The sequence below is a fragment of the Vespa velutina genome, chromosome 3, assembly GCF_912470025.1.
Source record: "Vespa velutina chromosome 3, iVesVel2.1, whole genome shotgun sequence".
In the NCBI taxonomy this organism is placed as follows: domain Eukaryota; kingdom Metazoa; phylum Arthropoda; class Insecta; order Hymenoptera; family Vespidae; genus Vespa; species Vespa velutina.
In genome coordinates, this window is record NC_062190.1 from 11,990,503 (window position 1) to 12,008,873 (window position 18,371).

General features: G+C 36.0%; 5 protein-coding genes across 11 annotated transcripts in view; 1 reads left to right on the forward strand and 4 right to left on the reverse strand.

Annotated features, from left to right (window-relative positions):
* The first annotated feature begins 10 nt into the window (after nucleotides 1–10).
* LOC124948189 (peptidyl-prolyl cis-trans isomerase E-like) lies at nucleotides 11–5,919 on the forward strand. Its single transcript, XM_047491487.1, has 6 exons — nucleotides 11–2,675; nucleotides 2,762–2,980; nucleotides 3,058–3,254; nucleotides 3,357–3,605; nucleotides 3,676–3,955; nucleotides 4,016–5,919. Exons 1-6 carry the CDS (start codon nucleotides 2,610–2,612, stop codon nucleotides 4,109–4,111), a joined length of 1,107 nt encoding a protein of 368 aa, XP_047347443.1. The 5' UTR covers nucleotides 11–2,609; the 3' UTR covers nucleotides 4,112–5,919.
* Nucleotides 354–2,398, reverse strand: LOC124948185 (golgin-45). Its single transcript, XM_047491473.1, has 6 exons — nucleotides 2,195–2,398; nucleotides 1,564–2,102; nucleotides 1,279–1,478; nucleotides 1,066–1,194; nucleotides 768–993; nucleotides 354–698 (listed from the first exon to the last, which is right to left on the reverse strand). The coding sequence occupies exons 1-6, from the start codon at nucleotides 2,244–2,246 to the stop codon at nucleotides 537–539; spliced, it is 1,308 nt and encodes a 435-aa protein (XP_047347429.1). The 5' UTR covers nucleotides 2,247–2,398; the 3' UTR covers nucleotides 354–536.
* LOC124948191 (LIM and senescent cell antigen-like-containing domain protein 1) lies at nucleotides 4,126–6,552 on the reverse strand. 5 transcript variants are annotated; one of them, XM_047491491.1, is made up of 7 exons: nucleotides 6,269–6,552; nucleotides 5,654–5,767; nucleotides 5,444–5,556; nucleotides 5,178–5,370; nucleotides 4,953–5,094; nucleotides 4,599–4,857; nucleotides 4,126–4,505 (listed from the first exon to the last, which is right to left on the reverse strand). In XM_047491491.1, the coding sequence occupies exons 2-7, from the start codon at nucleotides 5,755–5,757 to the stop codon at nucleotides 4,306–4,308; spliced, it is 1,011 nt and encodes a 336-aa protein (XP_047347447.1). In that variant the 5' UTR covers nucleotides 5,758–5,767; nucleotides 6,269–6,552; the 3' UTR covers nucleotides 4,126–4,305. The 5 variants fall into 5 exon arrangements, with proteins under 5 accessions (XP_047347447.1, XP_047347445.1, XP_047347448.1 ...); XM_047491489.1 differs by having other exon boundaries at nucleotides 6,181–6,281; XM_047491492.1 differs by lacking the exon at nucleotides 6,269–6,552 and adding an exon at nucleotides 6,159–6,182.
* A 345-nt stretch (nucleotides 6,553–6,897) lies between these two features.
* LOC124948183 (excitatory amino acid transporter 3-like) lies at nucleotides 6,898–9,942 on the reverse strand. 2 transcript variants are annotated; one of them, XM_047491467.1, is made up of 10 exons: nucleotides 9,800–9,942; nucleotides 9,217–9,592; nucleotides 8,809–9,133; nucleotides 8,548–8,725; nucleotides 8,381–8,463; nucleotides 8,117–8,300; nucleotides 7,806–8,039; nucleotides 7,545–7,736; nucleotides 7,318–7,452; nucleotides 6,898–7,244 (listed from the first exon to the last, which is right to left on the reverse strand). In XM_047491467.1, the coding sequence occupies exons 3-10, from the start codon at nucleotides 9,023–9,025 to the stop codon at nucleotides 7,103–7,105; spliced, it is 1,365 nt and encodes a 454-aa protein (XP_047347423.1). In that variant the 5' UTR covers nucleotides 9,026–9,133; nucleotides 9,217–9,592; nucleotides 9,800–9,942; the 3' UTR covers nucleotides 6,898–7,102. The 2 variants fall into 2 exon arrangements, with proteins under 2 accessions (XP_047347423.1, XP_047347424.1); XM_047491468.1 differs by lacking the exon at nucleotides 9,217–9,592 and having other exon boundaries at nucleotides 9,800–9,935.
* The window catches only part of LOC124948173 (ankyrin repeat domain-containing protein 50-like), a 45,657-nt gene continuing 37,019 nt past the window's right edge, over nucleotides 9,734–18,371 (reverse strand). The window contains exons 3-16 of one of the 2 annotated variants that reach the window (XM_047491447.1): nucleotides 15,036–16,648; nucleotides 14,142–14,919; nucleotides 13,878–14,051; nucleotides 13,635–13,805; nucleotides 13,250–13,561; nucleotides 12,825–13,146; nucleotides 12,495–12,741; nucleotides 12,225–12,408; nucleotides 11,932–12,148; nucleotides 11,646–11,837; nucleotides 11,289–11,566; nucleotides 10,595–11,136; nucleotides 10,253–10,430; nucleotides 9,734–10,044 (exon numbers count right to left, since the gene is read on the reverse strand). In XM_047491447.1, coding sequence (XP_047347403.1) covers nucleotides 10,259–10,430; nucleotides 10,595–11,136; nucleotides 11,289–11,566; nucleotides 11,646–11,837; nucleotides 11,932–12,148; nucleotides 12,225–12,408; nucleotides 12,495–12,741; nucleotides 12,825–13,146; nucleotides 13,250–13,561; nucleotides 13,635–13,805; nucleotides 13,878–14,051; nucleotides 14,142–14,919; nucleotides 15,036–15,946 — 4,500 coding nt within the window. In that variant the 5' untranslated portion in view covers nucleotides 15,947–16,648 and the 3' untranslated portion in view covers nucleotides 9,734–10,044; nucleotides 10,253–10,258. The remainder of the gene's footprint in view (nucleotides 10,045–10,252; nucleotides 10,431–10,594; nucleotides 11,137–11,288; nucleotides 11,567–11,645; nucleotides 11,838–11,931; nucleotides 12,149–12,224; nucleotides 12,409–12,494; nucleotides 12,742–12,824; nucleotides 13,147–13,249; nucleotides 13,562–13,634; nucleotides 13,806–13,877; nucleotides 14,052–14,141; nucleotides 14,920–15,035; nucleotides 16,649–18,371) is intronic. The other variant, XM_047491449.1, reaches the window with a different exon arrangement.

Consider the following 18,371-nt stretch of genomic DNA (forward strand, 5'->3'; position numbering starts at 1 on the left):
TTAAAAATTTATTACCGATCTTAGTAAGTTTTATATTGCATAATATTGTACTTTCAAAAAAATGAAAATTTTATTAATTCCCAATATAGTACTCTAGGGTATATTACTTGTTATACTCGTATAATAAATCTCTGCAATTTTGAAACAACTTCAAAATAACTTTGCTTATAAATATTTTAACTATAAATGAGTACGACGTGTAAGCAGCTTATTAAAAGTTATTTAATATCTTATTATGAAAAATATTTACTATTTTAATGGACACACATGTAGTTTTAAATGCTGATTATATTATTTATTAATTTATGCAAATAAAACTGAAAATATATAAAATCGGAATGAAACGGGAAATATATATGAAAAATTTTTAATGACTTTATTTGTCTATCTTTAACACATAATTTTTATTGTAATTATTCGTATCGATTGAAATATCTTCATAAGCGATCATTAGGCCTGGTTATGAATAATCGATCGATTTAAACACGGAAGCATCATAGACCATTTATAAATTACGATTCTACGATAATTTATTTTCAAATTTGTTTTACTTCACCACTGCAATTTGGACAACAACTAATATTAGACGTATCTCGTGGAATAAAAATTTGACCCCCGATAGCAAAAGCTGCTCCCATGACTGCGCTACAAGCAGCATCTTGTCTTCCTGACATTAGTAGATTTGGGCTCATAAGTAGCTGTAAATATAAAAGTATTAATTTTTGAATTAATTTTTAAAAAGACGTTTTCAATTTTTAAAAACTAACTTGCTCTGCATTTTTTTCTGCCAATGTTTGCATTTCCAAACCAGTTATATTAATATCTTTGTTTGACATTGTATTCAACATGCCACTTAATAATTGAACTTTTAAAATTTCTGCTAATTGACACGAGCCCTGTGCCAAATCTATAACATTTGTACTCGGCAGTGCATGGCGTTTGTATGACGCTGCTCGAACAGGATCGAAACTTTCTAAGAGAATACTAAGAGTTCTATAATAAAATATAATAATGTTAATATATATGGTATTCAATGACAGATACTTAATATATTCAAATAGATACCTATATGTTTTAAGTGACGCATCGCGTATACTTTTACGTTCTTCCAGTAATCTTTTTATAGATTCTTGAAGATCGGTCGTTCTTTGACAAAGGGCAGCCTTCCATCTTGCAAGTTCTTCTACCATTAAACTATTACAAAAATTATTTTACTCGCTGACACTCCTTCTCCGGATAATTTTCTAGTGCCATTGTTGTTGATTTAATTTTAATTACCTACTAGCTAAAAATTTACTCCTCCAAACTTCACATTGTCCTGCTAACCATTCCGTTTGTTCTTGATGAGTACTAAGATGTTGAGCAGAATTTAAAAGTGCTCGAGCAAGCTGTAGCTTATCTTCAGTAAGCAAATGAACTTTAGTTTCAAGATCTTCACCTACAGCTGCTACCAGCAAATTTTTTAATTCACCATTTACCTATATAGTTATATATACATATATGCATTACGTTAATCAAAATAAGTAAAACAAATTATGGCCCTAAGACATTTTATTATTATACCTGTGCTTGGAATTTTAATTGATTTTCTAATTGACTATTCTCTTCTTTAAGCTTTTGAATTTCACTTTCATAGATTTTCTTTTCCTTATCCCAATTAGATTCTTCCTTTTTATCTTTTTCATTATTTCTTTCTTTCTCAACATTTGTATCATTAATCTTCAATTTAGCAACATCCGTAACTGCTACATTAATATTTGTATCCCACTTGGAATGCTTTTTATTTTTTTTCTCAGCCGGAACAATAGGGTTAACTGCTGCTTTGTACGGTTCGTAAGGTACAAATTTGGGTTCCTTTGTTTTTAAAGAATTTAAAATTTGTCTTTTGCCCTTTGTAGCTGTGATATTTTTTGGAATAAGATTTACAATAGTACCAGTGGGAATAACTGGACCCGTTGATACAGATTGCTTTAAATTCTTTGGATAGTAAATAAGACTATCATTAAGACGGCACTTGGATTGCTTAGCCTCATTTTCATTCATAACTACATTTTCCATTCCATCTCCTTGCGTACGTCCAATGCAATCCATTACCTGGACATCTTAAAATGTAAAATTATTATTATTACATTTTTAATACTTCACGTAGGCACACTTGAAAAAAAAAAAAAAAATCATAAAAGTACTTTCTAACCTTCTGATTGCAATTGACATTTACTTTTGCGATTCTCCGCAAGACCAGCCATATTTATCAATTGACAAATTAAACAAATATCACAGCTTTTTAAATAATCATAACTACTAATTAACTCTTAAAAATTAATACCCGCATACTCATCACGCACAATTCCCCATAACTTAGATAGTTGGATATTGATGTATCGACAATAATATCGCAAACGATGCAAGGACCGAGATATATGAGTATCATCGATACATATCTCGATATATCGAGTGTTATCAACGATCGCATTTTAAATTTACGCGTGTACAACAAATCAATGTTGGATTATAAATATTTTTATGAAATTAAACATTAATTATAATTATTAGTTATATATATATATATATACACACACACACACACACATATCTATAATCGTATAAATATGAAAAAGATCAAGGAAGAAAGTGATAAAAATAAAAGGTTGAAAAATAAAAAACGTCTTCAAAAGGTATGAAAGTTAAAAGAGTTGACGCACTTACTTATCATATATATTAAATATTATCACGAATTAAAGTTTATTAACGTCGATTTAAGGTGGATAATACTCCAAAACGACTTAATTATAAGAATTATTTGGAACACCTGCAGAAAGTGAAAAATGTTGTTGCAAAAATAGATAACAAACCTCCTAAATTTAACGTAGAAGTATATTTTAAGCCACGTCGTTTAGAAGTCGACGCCAGGAGGATCAGGGAACTGGACAAAGAAAATATGAATATATTAAAATCTTTAAACATTATCACTAGATTAGGAGTAATTATTTAGAAATTTTTTTCCAGAGGTAATAATAAAGTGATATAAGATATTGATAAAAGAACACCTGATTGCAGGGTGTCGTTGATTGCTGGCAAAAGAAATTTACATACAAAAGTAAATTTGATATTCAACATTTAGAAAATAAAAAAATTATGAAAGAAAATAATGCATTGCTTAAAAAAATCAATCAGACATCTAGTCAATATACTGCAGCAGATTTAATAAAAGAATGGAAATACATGAGAGCAAAATTGGATGTTGAAAAAAAAAGGTATATTGAAAAAATTACATTTGAAATGCTTAATATTGTACACTAATAAATCATTGAAATATACACACACACACACACACACTCTTCTATACTTTTAAACAGGGAAGCCCAAAAATTAAAAGGGATTGTTATAACACCAGGTATGAAAAAGGACTACTGTATGCTCAGTGATTCAGCACTATTTCATACTTTAGATCAATCAGTTAGAAGTAGATGCTTTTTAGAGATCAAAGATCAACAAAATAAACAAATTCTGGGAACAATTGTGATTGAACTCTACATAGATATCGTACCTAAAACGTGTGCTAATTTTGAAGCATTCTGTCGTGGAGTAAATGGATTATCTTACAGGTAAAATAAACATAAAGATATTATTTTTTGTTCATCTATTTTATAATTGTGACGCTATGACTGTATATAGGAATACTCCAATTCATCGTATTGTTCCTGGATATTGGTGCCAAGGTGGAGATGTAGTAAAATTTAATGGCATTGGTGGTACATCCATATATGGAGATAGTTTTAAAGACGAAAATTTCAATTTGCGTCATGCTGGTCCTGGTGTACTTTCTATGTATAAAACCGACGATATGAAAGAAAATAATTCTAAATTCAATCTGACATTTAAAACATTAAAAACAATGGATGGTAGAAGAGTAGTATTTGGAAAAGTTGTATCCAATCTTTCTGTAATCCATAAGGTAATTAAATATATAATCTGAAACTGCGTTGCAGTAGATTATATTAACTTTTATTATTAGATTGAAGAATGTGGCACAAAATCTGGCAAACCAATAAAATCTATTATCATATCAAATTGCGGAGTTCTACCATCAAGAAGTAATATTTATAAATAATAAAAATAGTCTAATGGTATGTCAATATTTATCCTTTAATAATTAGTATAATATAGTTCAATATATAACAAATTTTATCTGTAGTTTTATAAGGCACCTTAATGTAAAGATTAGAAGTTAAAGACAGGAAAATATTATGAAAATGTTAAGAAAATATGAAGAATTTCTTTTCCTTTTCCATCTGATATAAAATATTAAGCTGGTATCCTTTTGGGATTTGAATCGTACATACGTCGCATACGCTTCTTTAGTTCCTGGGGGAATTTATCATAACATTTCTTGCATGCGGGTTTTAAATCAAATTCAAAGAATTTCGTTTTTTGATTCATCTTCTGATCACAAAACGCACATGCAAAGTGATGAACACACCATGCCTTATTTAAGGCTGTAAAAACTGAAAATATAAGATTGCAGATTTTAACATTTCTTATTATAACTTATCGAGTTTCAATTCAAGTGTCTAATTATTAACAAATGTTATACTTACCATCACCAGAAATAACTTGATTGCACACAAAGCAAAGATTTCCAAAAAGTTGATGATAATGCGTTTCACAATATGCAAGACCTTTTTTCTCATAATGGCGATGCCCAAGGAATGGCTTCTCACATTTTGCACATACAAAATGTTCTACATGCCAATGTTTCCCTAATGCAGTTACAACACGTTCTTCTATAGGTCGATGACAAGCACCGCAAATAGGAATGCCCATTTTATCATGGCATCTCAAACAATATAATTCATTCTAAAAATGAATGTGCATAAGTGTTGATATGATATTTTTATATATATACATATATGAATTGTTAAAACATTAAAAATCTTTATTTATTATTTTACCATTTCATTGGCAGCATAACCTGGCCTAGAACGAACTTCCCTTGCATCTGAATTAAGTTCTATTCCACATGCTGTGCAATTAAAGTGATATGGGTGGTAAACTTCACCACGAAAACGCAATGGTTTATCATCAATAACGCCACTGTTTGAAAAAATTGAAAAAACTGCACGTTAATATTTATTTTACAAATCACAATATAAAAAATGAATAAATAGAAGACATACTGGCATTGGTGACAAATATGCTTTCCAAGAGCACCAGCTTTTACACGAGCATTACAGGTATGGCAAAGAGCTCTGCCTTGGCATTTGATAAAACCTGCATCTGCTAATTCTCCATTACATTCTTCACACCGAAAACATCCTGGATGCCAGTTTGCATTCATTGCCTTTATTACCCTACCAATGACAAATTCTCCTAAAAAGATATTAATCATTATACCGTATCTAGAGGAATTTTAGAAATTTAATGCACGAAAGCAAATATATACCACATTTGCCGCAGCAAGGTGCAAATAAAACATGAAAATCATGCTCGCAATATTTGTAGCCTTCAAATTCATAAAAAATTCCATCTGGAAATGGTCGAAAGCATTGTGCACATCTATAACATAAGAATAGAAAAAAAATCAATATCGTCGTTATAACAAGGATGTTGTTGATTATATTTCATAATATATTTCATAATATGTGTAACTAACACGAAACACTGAGGATGCCATAATTCGCCATGAGAATTAACTATCTTTTCGTGTGCCACAAAGCCCTCTCGGCATCGAGAACAGAACATATGATCCAGCGACATTCCTGTAACGCTATAAACAAATATCATTTATTTAGAAACCATTATATTGTTCGAAATAATAGATAAATTATTTACAAACTGAAACAAAACTTGATCCAAGAGAGTTTTATGACGAAAATACTTGCTCGATCAGGTGGACGGAATAAATAAATATTTAATGATCGCCCGACTATAAATTTGTTAAAAAAAAAAAAAAAAAAAAAAAAAAAAAAAAAAAAAAAAAAAAAAAAAAAAACAAAGAAATAACCCTGATGCTTACCCCGGCATATTTTAATGATGATAGTTAATTATAGTTCAGTGCTATTTATCAATCAGTTCTTTAGTTTCATGCACGCTTAATTAAAGACAATATCACACGGGCTTTGATAACTGTCAACGCAAGTTTACTAAAAGCAACGTACTACGTAAGAATAATGACATCACCTGTCAGTCACCATATACACTGCCCGATCAGATATATTTATCGAGAAGAGTATTTATAAAGCTTACATTTATAAAATTGAGTATATACCTATATAGCAAAGATGATGTTTACGTCATGCATCCACCTTCTCCGTATCCATCTTTTTTTTCGAGTGGGATAGTAACCAATCAAATCGTACAAATATGATTGTGCCCTTATACGAGGAAGGGCGTAACACTACATTAATGTAATCCTCTTAAAATAACTATTCGATTCGTTACATTAAAACAAATACTATATTACATTTGATAAACGATCGATTAAATAGCTTTAAAAATCCGTTTTCATAATTTCGTTCTTAATTAAATTTTTCGTTCGATTTAACCAGCGCCATTTTAATATTTTTCATGAAGAATCTAACCAATCGTCGTTTCGATTACCAACAATCCTACTTTATTACTCTCAATAAGAGTATCAGTACTGGAATATGACGAAAGTATTAAAGTAGAAATTATAAAGTAGGATGATCTATAAAAGTCCGTATCGAGTTATATTTAAAACTTGACAAAATGTATTCGGCACAAAGATAAATAAAAAGAGAAAAATAAATTTGAATATTACAAATGTTCATTGGGAATGTAAATAAATCGTTGTTCGTATTCGCCCATTTCCAATCACGTACTGATATTCAAATTTCAAATGAAAATTTGAAGGATATAATAACAAAACTAACGAAATTGTTCTAAATTCTGGTTTTATTGAGGAAACTTTTCATAAGTAAATAGAATCGAAATTCTTTTCGGACGTAAATATTTCAATTTGTAAAGATTGCCTCGAAATAAAACATTTACGAGAAATAATGATAATAACAATATTTTACCACATCCCGAAAAGAATTGATGAATAACTTGACTATTTCTTTCATATTTTTATCGAAACATATTATTTTACTACATAGGTCAACGATTGCGTTTTCGCAGACATCGTGTTCCTGTATTGCTTGCATTTATTTGTAAGTAAATAAGATATTATACCAGATGCGAAAGCGTCGGAAATAATATTTATAGTTGTCCTGAATCGATCCCTATGAAATAATATAGGATGAAAATAAAGATATTAATTCTTGAAATTAATTTATGCCATCGAGATATACTTACACGAAACAATCAATAGCAATAATTAATGCGATATCATCTACAGGGACTCCAATAGAATTTAATACCATTATTAACATCATATATCCACCGCTGGGCAATCCAGCTGCACCAATGCACGAGATAGTGCATGTAATACTTGGAAAATAATGATTTTTAAATATATTTTCTTTTTATTACGATTTCTTTTACGTTTCGCACAGGAACGTGCGCACGCACCTCACACTAACCTGATGGCTATTATTTTAAATAATGAAAAATTTAATCCTCGCATCTGAATAATAAATATTGCCCCAACAGTTTCATATAATGCTATTCCGTCCATATTTATTGTAGCACCTATCGGTACGACAAATCTCAGCACTTTTGGATCTATACCAAGTTCTTGTAAGCACTTTATCGTTACTGGGACAGTAGCTGTACTAAATTTTATCATATAATTTGTATTTAGTAAGTAAATATGTAGTAAAAGACAAAATAATATTATATACCTCGATGATGTTCCAAATGCTGTTGCAAAGGCGGGACCTAATTTCATTATAATTTTGTATGGAGATCTACGTGTAAGTAGAAAATACAATATTGGTAATATTAAAAATCCTTGTAATATCAGACCGATAAAAACGGTTAATATATAAGCACCTAATTGTTTAAATATTAAACTAAAATCTGTCATCTCTAAAATTCTACCAGGAATAAGAAAGAATGTGCCAATTGGTGCGATCCTGCGATAAAAAATAACTTGGATATTAATGTCGCTTGATGTAAAGCATAATATCAATGAAATAAATTCATTCTGTACATGATTATCCAATTCATAATATTCATCATCACTTGTGAAAACGAATCTATAACATTTAACAGAGGCCTATTTTTTTCACCCAATTTGCCAGCTGCTAAACCTAGTAGTAAGCTAAAAAATACCAAACCAATTACATCGGTGCCTGGTATATCTTGATGTGTTATAGCCCATTCGTTTATAGGCACTGCAATATATACAATTTTTTAATATTTCAAACTTTAAACACCTAATTATTATTATTAATTATGGTAACATGTCATATACCTTTGGTCGTATTTTCTGGTTCTTTCAAAACCGTTTGATACTGCATAAAACATGCTTTAATTAAATTGTCTGATATTAAATTACTGAAACATGATTTTATGAGAAAGGCATGCGATATGATATTAGAGAATTAATTTTTATTATTTTTATAATTTAACGCTAATTACCGTAACAAGTCCAAAAGTGTATCAATTGTCATAAAATGTTTAGATGCCAAATCTGATGTAAGATTTTCATTGTTAAGTAATTTACCTGGCCTTATACTTTGTGTCAAAATAACACTTAGAATTATTCCTATTGAGGTTGTCACGGAATAATAGCACAGTGCCATTAACCCAATAGGACCTATAAGTCCATGCACGTAAAAAATGTATTTTATGTATGTATTTAATCAAATTATGTATTTACCTCTTTGACCCAATATTTACCTGACTTGCTTAAATTGCAGGTTGCACTTACAACACTAGATACTACCAACGGTAATATTATACTATTTGTTAAGCTCATAAATATTTCTCCAGGAAATTTTATATACATTATTTTTCGTTGGGACCATGGCTGTGGAGTACAATATTTTAAAACTAATCCAAATATAACACCGCCGCTTACACCAAGAAATGTAGCAATTATTAGTTTATGCTTCATAACGTGTAATTAGTTTCACTTGAAGGAACGACGTTAAATCTATTATTTCATATGATACGATGGGTTAATATCACTTTGCGAGGATATATGTTCCTGCAATGTTAACACCTAAAGAGGAAACGTGAGATGAATTATCAAGTGTATACAAGAAGATAGAGCTCTTATCTGATATGCGATCTATATATACCAACATCTTTTATGATGTAAATTAATCATTAAGGTTTGCTATTCAAATTCATGGATAACGATTTACGAATTAATACAATTAGAAGTTTATTTTTTATTTATTTTGCGCACCTAATACAGTATAAATACAATAAATATGATCGTGCACAATACATAAAGGATGTGTATTTACACATGCTTTTAATTTCCAGGCCATATTTTACGTATTTTTAACTGTGTAACATATCATCATCCTTTTCTATATTTCAATATTATTTATACATATCTTTACAATTCTGCATTGTTTTTATATTATCCATTAAAACATCACATATGCGTTTCATTTGCATCCAGTCTTCTGAAGAAAATCTCAATATCTAACCATCCTTTAAAATTACGATTCTAAAGATTTATAAGATTTCAATAATGTATGTATATATATATCTGATGTGTAAATATATATATATATATAGTATATATATATATATATATATATATATATATATATATATATACATACATATATATATATATATATGTCAGTGAGATCAGTAAAGAAATTTATTAACGTTACATTTATATATACAAAATCATGATAAGTTTACATACCTAGGACTACATACTTCACTATGCAGTTTTATATTTGGTTTTGTGTACTATGCAATAGTACTTTACGCTTTGCATTGAATAAAACATTTCTGGACTTTCTTTCACTTCTTTATTTGAGGTAATTTGATTTTGCTCAAATAAAAGGAAAAAAATTTATGTATTGACTTTCGCTTCTTGGTAATGAGAATACGCCACGCACAATAGCGATTTGTAGAGTTCCTTCGAGATGTTGTTTTTTGTGCAACCTGTTCAAAGAACATTTATATTATTAAAATTGCAAGATAGGAATAAGCACAAACGAAGTTTCAAAGAAACTCGTTTTTTTTCTTTTTTTTTCTTATTTTTTTTTTTTTTATTAGTATATATTATTATAAATTCTGATACCACTTCCATCGAACGTTTACGATTGGTGTATTCTCAAGGGGTGAGCGCGATATAAACACAAATAAATACCTTTCCCTACAAAGGAGTTTCTTTACGAGCTTCTGCTTTCCATTGAAATCCGTTTACACGTGTAGTGATCGGTTTATTTCTATTCGTTGCATTTTCAATTCCATTTCTAACACCTGCTACTAATCTCATAGCTGGATTGGAAACTAAACCATTGCGCTTTGGCTTTATATTACTTATACTAGGAGAAAATGATGTAAATGTAGAAGACATATATATGTGTATATATATATATATATATATTATTATTATTATATGTGTGTATATATATATATATATATATATATATATATATATATACATTGGTATTATCGAGAATAGAATTAATAGTAAGTGTTGGCTTACCTTCCAGGTGTATGTTCTGTTGTATGTTTTACATTCCTACCAACGCCAGCTCCACTGTTTCCGAGAATAATTCTCATATGAGTATCTCGAGTAAAGTGTGTATCAGCACAGGTTCTTCTCTCCTCGATACTATTTTTCTTATCTTTTCCAATATTTAAGCCTAACATTTCGTTCGTTAATTCGAACGGTTTGGTTATGTCATTTTTATCGATAATTTCTGTTTTTATATTTATGGGCTCATAAATTGCAGGTGTATGATGATTGCATGCACCAATTTGCGATTTATACGGTAAGTTTTGATTTCCTGTTAACAACGATACACCGAGTTGACTCTGTATTACGTTTGCCGCTATCTGTGCGCTAGGTGGACTCGTGTTTGTGGGGGAGTAAGGTATGAGACTGTCGCTTAACGGAGAGTGAGGTGGTGATGCATAAATTGGACTTTGTGGTTCACTTTTTAAGGGTGACAATAATTTGCTCAGTGGTCGACTTTTTGCTCCTCTTGAACATTGTTGAAGTTGTTGGGTGAAGGATAGTGGCGTCTAAAATTATAAACACAGCATCACTTTTTTTTCTGCTTACTCGCGCGACAATTTTTAATGGAGTAATTTATTAGTTTGACTGGAAGTGGTATCAATTTTTCTTTTTTACGCCCAGGAATGGCGTAATTTTGTATTACTTATTTACTACTTACCTTAATCACTTGATTGGCCATAGAGTTTTGATTGAATTTTCCTTGATCACTCTTAGTGCTTCCCGTCAAATTGCTGCTCGATTTGCTGTTGCTCGAATTATTACCCAAAGAAACACAGCTTCTTCTTTTCGTAGAGTCCGGTGATTCCGCTGGGCTATATTGCGTTGAAAGAGGATTTAAAATTGCCGAGGAGGGTTTCGTTTCAGCGGTCGAATTTGATGTTATCGATGTTGCGCTACTACTACCACCGCCACCACCACCACCACCACCACTACCACCTAAAATGGAAAAGATACGCGTTAAAAAGGCACGATTACGTATTACTCATCGTTCGATTAAATTAATAAATTAACAAACCTCCATTGATCGTAGGTTTTAAGCTTCGCTGATTTGCAGCGTGTTCTTCGAGTAATCTTACTACCGTGTCATGACCACTTTTAGCTGCAACTTTGATCGCATTTCTACCACAATGGTCCGAATGACTTGGGTCAGCACCATGATTTAAAAGGGCTCGAACACAATGTTCGTGTCCTTCTTGTGCGGCAATACCTATGAATACCGAGTAAATAAGGAAAGGGCAATCGTTGTTATTACTTTGCGTTATGTTATACTAATCAAAAGTACGTTTGACGTTTGAACGCACCTAAAGCCGTTGCACCTTGATTACAAGTATGATCGGGTGTTGCCCCGTGTTCCAATAGTAGTCTGACGATCGCTGCATGTCCTTGCCATGCCGCAGAATGAAGAGGCGTTCTATTTTCATTATCACACGCGTTCACGCTTGCACCTCCTTTGGTCAACAATAAAGCAACCATCTCTACGTGTCCTTGCCAAGCACTTACGTGCAAAGGAGTTCTGCCCTGTACGTTATGATATTTTGCACGTTGTTAATTATGCCCTTTAGAGGAAGGTCCTTTATTAACCAAAGAAACTTACTTCGGAATCTCTACCTTCGACATCAGCGGGTGCGTGTTCTAATAGAAACCGTGCCATCGCTAATCTATTTTCCAAAGCAAGAATATACAAAGTGCTCCTGCCGTCGGCATCCTTTGCATTTACGTCCGCTTTGTGGCCTAACAGTATTCTAACGGTGTCGTAATGTCCCTCTAGAGCCGCGAGTCTAAAAATAGAGAGAAACGGCGATTAAAATTTATCTAATTATTATGCATGCGTCATAATACAAGATTGAAACATGGAGAAACGTACCTTAATGCAGTTTTTCCATCGTGAGCGTGTTGATCGATGGGTGCACCATGCTGCACCAAGAGCCTCTCCACCAACGTAGCGTGTCCTTCTTGCGCGGCAAGCATCAGAGCGCCTTTTCCGTCGTTATCGGCTTCGTCGATCTTAGCACCGGCCTCTAGCAACGCTTCGCAAACGTCTACGTGACCTTCGAAGGCTGCGTAATGCAACGGTGTCCATCCAGAATTGTCTCTGTGCTGTTCGTCAAGACCTTGAAGAGAATTTTCAATCGTGCCCAGTTAATAAGGAAATGAATAAATATATCAAGATGCAAGAGATAATATGAAGAGGCACCTCTATCGAGTAATTGTTTGACGACATCCGTATCACCTTGCGCGGCAGCAACGCTAAGTACAGTTCTACCTTCGTTGTCTATACTATCTACGTAACAGCCCCAGAATAATAACAAAGCAACGACAGATCCGTGACCCATGCTGGCTGCAGCCCAAAGAGGCGTCCTTCCCGTCGCATCGCAATGATCCACGTCTGCTTCGTATTCCAGAAGCAATTCGCACACGTCTCTATGACCTTCGAAGGCAGCCACCAATAGCGGTGTCATACCATCCTTGTCTTGATGATCTACCGCGGCTCCTCTTTCTAAAAGTATCGTAACGACCTGTGCCGGGGAATGCAGCAAGAACAGTTTAAAGTAAATCGTTCGATATAATTATTTTATATTAATATATTAGAAAAGTACGGAAATAAGAAAGGCTATTAACTTTGGCATAACCGTGGTTGGATGGCACGCACAAGGCTGCTACGCTCAGTGCCGTTCTGCCATCGCTGTCCGCATGATCGATTTTAGCGCCAAAGTCGAGAAGATGTTCTACTATCTCGCTATGACCCATGTAAGCGGCAGCTATCAAGGCGGTTCTACCTTCGTCGTCCGTCCTATTGACATCGGCACCATGCTGCAACAAGGCCTTCACAATATCTTCGTGGCCGCCCCAGGCTGCGGCTCTCAATGCTGTCCTTTGATCCCAGTCGGCACAATCGACCATCGCGCCATACTCCAAGAGCTGTTCTACCACCTTCCGCGAAAATACATCCTTATCGCTTGCCTCTTCTATGCAAAGAGATCGTTTCGCGTATGTTCATATATACCTGAGTGTGCCCACCCCATGCGGCGGCTCTTAAGGCAGTCCAACCATCGCAATCGGCATGGTCCGCGTTCGCGCCTGCGGCTAAAAGTACTCGTACGACGTCCGCGTAACCGTGTCTGGCAGCTAAATTCAATGGCGTTTGTCCGTGACGATCGGTGCCTTCCAATTTTGCCTGGAATTCAAATGTCACAAGTAGGAGCAAGTAAGGACAAAATTACTCTATGAGAGAGAATAAAAGGCTTACGTGCGGACAAGCTGCAAGAGCGAGTTCTAATAAGGACGCATTGCCATCCGCAGCGAGCGTGTGCAATACTGTTCTACCGCAAGAGTCCGTTTGATTGATGTCACCGCTCTCGCCGAGTAACTCGGTCAATGGTTCACTCGGGGATTCGTCCATGGGGCTCGCGTCCTGCGAGACCTGCGTGGCGAGATTTGATCTTCAACATTATTACATTACACAAAGGATAAAATTTGTAATCGTCTACTCGAGGGGGAATCGTGTTGCTACCTGACTAGAAGAAACGGCGTCTTTACTGGCATCGTCCTCGACGACCTTTTCCGATAATTTAGCGCCCGCGTCTATGAGAAGCCTCAAAAGTTTAACCTCTTGTCGTGGCCATAATATGCATTCCGAACTATCCAAGTAACATTCCTCGATGGGTGCACCGGTACCCATCATCCAGAGCACTTGAAGAGTATGAACGTCGAGAGTACAACAGTTGCTCGTCGACGCGTTCGTTATCGCCCGTTGTAGGTGCTGTCCCAATACGCAAATCTCGTCTGGGTTAAGTTCAGGTCCACGAAGCGTGTAGTAGCCCGCCAGCATGGCGTGACCCTCGACGGCCGAGCAAAGATACTTTTGGGTGCAATGTTTCACGTCCAACAGCCATTCGGCGAAACTATGATGAAAGAGCATCAAGGCACCGGCTCGAGACACCGATATAACTCTTCGTAAAAGATGCAAGCGACGATTGAAGTCTTCGACGGTGATGTTAGCGCACGCTGTCCTTACACATTTGTAAAGTATCTCTTGCGTGATAGGTAATTTTGCAGCAAGAATGACGTTCAACAGGGGTTGCACCTTCGCAAACTGTTTCCTACTAAAGAGCCTCTGACACAACCAGAGATAAAGACCGTTTAACGTTCCCGGTATTTCTCGAACTTCTCGAAGGACGATAAAGTTCTCGGCCACACCGTCCAACACTTTTTCCAGGTACAAGAAGCAGCCGTTGCTTTTGATGTGTAGCTGATTCAGCATCTCCGCTGTATCGCGAGAGATGTGTTGCCTGAACACACCGATAAGAATGATTTGTATGAAAGGTGATTGAGCAAGCAAGGTTGGGGGAGGGTCGGGAGGGAAGGGGGAGTTTGGGGGAAGAAAAAATCAACTAACTATACACACCTGCCAAAGGCGGCACCCACCCACCTGAGAGTATCCTCTTGATCCAAACGTTCGAGTATATACTGCTGGACGTCCCTGACCACCTGAGACTTTCTCAAATCGTCCAAAGATATCTTACGGAATCCGGTGAACATACGCGAGATGGTCTTGCTTTGACGTCGCGCCGTACAAACTAAAAGAAGCCACTGCGGAAATAGGTGATGATGATTGGCAAGGAGTTCGGCGATCGTACGACTGACGTTATCGTTTTCCCTTCTAGAATCTCGGGTACCAGTCTGAGGAGGATTGAGCGTTTGACCCTCGTCGATGGAGTCGACCAAGAGGAAGAGACAACTTTTCGGTGGTTCGACCTCTAAAAGAGGAAAGAGCAGGGCCTTCTTCAACGCGTCGTCCGGGTCACGATCGAGGACGTCAGGTTCCAAAGCAGCCTGAATCTCCGGATCCGTTCTCAACTTTTCGGCATAGGCCTCGGCTACAGCCTCTTTCGAAGTTAAGACCATCGTCGTCGGGTTCGTCGTTGGGTTCGTCGTCGGGTTCGTCGTCAGATTCGTCGCGTTCAACGTCGTCGGTGAGTCCGGTGTCGCGCGACGAATACCATCGGAACTAGCCTGAAGTAATTGTGCCACCAAAGATCTAACAAATTGGGCTGGCGAAAGAGACGCTTCGCTTCTGGCTTGGCAAAAGTGCCTCGCCAGAAGACGTCGATTCAAAGCTCTCTGATGCCTCGCGTTCGAACCGTTCGAGGGCCATGCCAGTTCGGCACAGAGGGCAGTCTTCCCGCTTCCTGGACCACCGACGATTAACGCACCACAGGTCTTCGATGCGGGCCGTTGTTCCAAACAATGGGACAGCTTCATGAACGCCCACTCGCGACAAAAGAATCGCTTCTTCTCTATCACCGGTGCTGCCATTTTCTTTCTTTTTTTTTCTTTTCTTTTCTTTCTTTTTCTTTTCTTTCTTTTTTTTTTTTATCGCGTACGTTCTTTATTCGATTTATCCGTACTTTTAAATCGTAAATCTCCTTACGTTGGCTCCACTATGATCCTGTTACGCGCAACGTACAAACTCCAATTATTACTAGAAAGAGATTCGAACATCTTAGAAGCATTACCTATTCTTCTGGTGCGAGGCGCGTTGCTTTCCTTCTCTACGACTTGTTTTCGCTCCCATACGGCTGCGTATTCATCGATCAACGAAACAAAATCCGCCGTCATATTAATTCAATTCTTACCGCGTTGTCCTTAGTCAGCGTCGTTGTCAGCGAAAGGAAAACACTTTCTAAGGCCGTTTTATTATGCGTTAATTTTTCTATCTATGTATCTACGTATAATAGGCTTATCTCGTCCACTATATTTTTACTCGGATTCGAATCGATTCGAACACCGCGATATATCCACCTTTCCTTTTATCTTCTTTGGCTCACGTTCGCGTAAAGAATTCGCGGATCAGGTCGAGATTTCGCGTCGAGCTGCCCGCTGGAACCCTGACGATGGCACGTACGTTCGAGCCCCAGGGGGCTCCGAAGCTTCCTCGGACTCCATTCAGACCTCTCATCGCCTCGTTCTCCCAGGCCGACGTTGCCTTTCCTCTCGCTGCATTCTATCCAAAAGTGTCTGAAAGAAAAAATATAAATTTTACTTTCTCAGAATCTTTTCTCGTTGATCAGCAATGTTTCATTTTAACACGAAATTTTGGCGATCGAATCGGAGACTCCGAGGAAACTCGTTAAACGTCCCGTCGTCGTTGTCGCGACCCTTAACGAACTTTCATGATTGATCTCTTTTTAACCGTCCCCTTTCCACGAATTTATTTTACACATTTTCCCTTGTTTCTCGTTTACCTGTTATTACATAATCTCGAACAATTCGCATCATTGTGACCGTGACAATGCGAGAGGACCGAAACGATTATCGTAACTTTAAACTTTCTCGGATACGTCTAAAGTTTAGGAAACGATCAAAGTTTCGTTCTTACCAATGTCGATCGATTCTCGTATCGGATTAAATCCAAATTTATAACGATACTTTCGGAGCCGTAACGTGATCGAGCTAACCTCGAGCTAACCTTCTCCAAGCTTTAAAGTTTCATTCCCGAACGAGGAAGGTTGTATGTACAGCTACGTCTGCTATAAAAGGGCTGATAAACGAGAGAAAGAAAAGGAAATCGTCAGTGCGAAAAGCTTCGAGAGATGTGGGGAAAGGTTGAAAAGAGAGAGAGAGAGAGAGAGAGAGGGGGGGGGAGGGAATAAGCCTAGTAGAATAACGAAGATATTCGCACGAATACCATAACACCTTTTCACCTAATAAAAATGTATATAAACCGGTGATTCTCTTCTACGGTAATTCCACGCTCTCGAGAACAAAGTGTATAATGTACTACGTTGGCTGGTTCGGTCGTGCTTTTGCATACATCGCGTGTCGCGTTCGAACTGCGGGAGAGAGAAAGACAGACAGACAGACAGACAGAGAGAGAGGGGAAGAGAGATGTGCGAGTTACGTGTGCGTGCATACGAACGTGGGAGATACAGGGGGAGGAGGGAGAGAGAGAAAGAGAAAGATAGGATAGTCGCATCCTCTCGTCAGTATATTTCCCTGATTTCTCTAATGACTTTAACGAAGCTCCAAGCTACATACACGTCCTACGTTCGAGATTCCCAGTACTACTCTTCTCACTTCATAAGCTCAACTCTCTTGTCTATGTTCGCACGTTTTAATTGGTGTAAATCTATCTTACCGTACTCTCTCTTTCTCTCTGCAAAGGACATTCCGACGAAAAAATTCATATTACCGTGGAAATGATTGTATATATATACATGTTATTTTAACAAATGAAAATGTAACGAGTACGTTTGGTGTGATTTTCGAACGACGAAGATAAGAGGACAATCTCGAGAAAACGTTATTCATGTATCATCATATAATTATTTTCGCATATGCAATTGAGATAATCCGTCATCGACGATCTTGAAAGATCTTTAAACGTATTCCACGAGTTATGAGAAGATGAGAGAGAAAATGCATTTCCTTTATCTGCCAGGCATTTGCTAGAAATATGCCTTTCTTACAGCTCGAAAGAACCGTCTTGTTTCTTTTTTCATCTCGCTGTCCAATAAGACTTAGGATATAAAATAGTTATCTGCAACGAACATAAACGTTACCTTTTGTCCTATTCCAGAAACGACGCTCGCAAAATTTCACATGAATTTTCTCTATTGACAGGGTGCGTTATCGGCTATACGACTGACGTTTCGCATTCGTGTCAAACGTGGAAAGATAAGCGGAGATTCGACGACGTTCGCTAGATAGATAGATAGATAGATAGATAGATAGATAGATA

Excerpts from the sequence above, each read along its gene's own strand:
- LOC124948185 (XM_047491473.1), bottom strand. The coding sequence starts at position 2,246 with ATGGCTGGTCTTGCGGAGAATCGCAAAAGTAAATGTCAATTGCAATCA. Across the intron at positions 2,103-2,194 it reads ATGTCAATTGCAATCAGAAG|ATGTCCAGGTAATGGATTGC; the intron begins GTTAGAAAGTAC and ends TTACATTTTAAG. Across the intron at positions 1,195-1,278 it reads AGTAAATTTTTAGCTAGTAG|TTTAATGGTAGAAGAACTTG; the intron begins GTAATTAAAATT and ends TTTTTGTAATAG.
- LOC124948189 (XM_047491487.1), top strand. The coding sequence starts at position 2,610 with ATGAAAAAGATCAAGGAAGAAAGTGATAAAAATAAAAGGTTGAAAAAT. Across the intron at positions 3,255-3,356 it reads TTGGATGTTGAAAAAAAAAG|GGAAGCCCAAAAATTAAAAG; the intron begins GTATATTGAAAA and ends ACTTTTAAACAG. Across the intron at positions 3,956-4,015 it reads ATCTTTCTGTAATCCATAAG|ATTGAAGAATGTGGCACAAA; the intron begins GTAATTAAATAT and ends TTTTATTATTAG.
- LOC124948191 (XM_047491489.1), bottom strand. Across the intron at positions 5,557-5,653 it reads TGGCATCCTCAGTGTTTCGT|ATGTGCACAATGCTTTCGAC; the intron begins GTTAGTTACACA and ends CTTATGTTATAG. Across the intron at positions 5,371-5,443 it reads ACCTTGCTGCGGCAAATGTG|GAGAATTTGTCATTGGTAGG; the intron begins GTATATATTTGC and ends ATATCTTTTTAG.
- LOC124948183 (XM_047491467.1), bottom strand. The coding sequence starts at position 9,025 with ATGAAGCATAAACTAATAATTGCTACATTTCTTGGTGTAAGCGGCGGT. Across the intron at positions 8,040-8,116 it reads ATTATGAATTGGATAATCAT|GATCGCACCAATTGGCACAT; the intron begins GTACAGAATGAA and ends TTTTTATCGCAG. Across the intron at positions 7,737-7,805 it reads GCATTTGGAACATCATCGAG|TACAGCTACTGTCCCAGTAA; the intron begins GTATATAATATT and ends GATAAAATTTAG.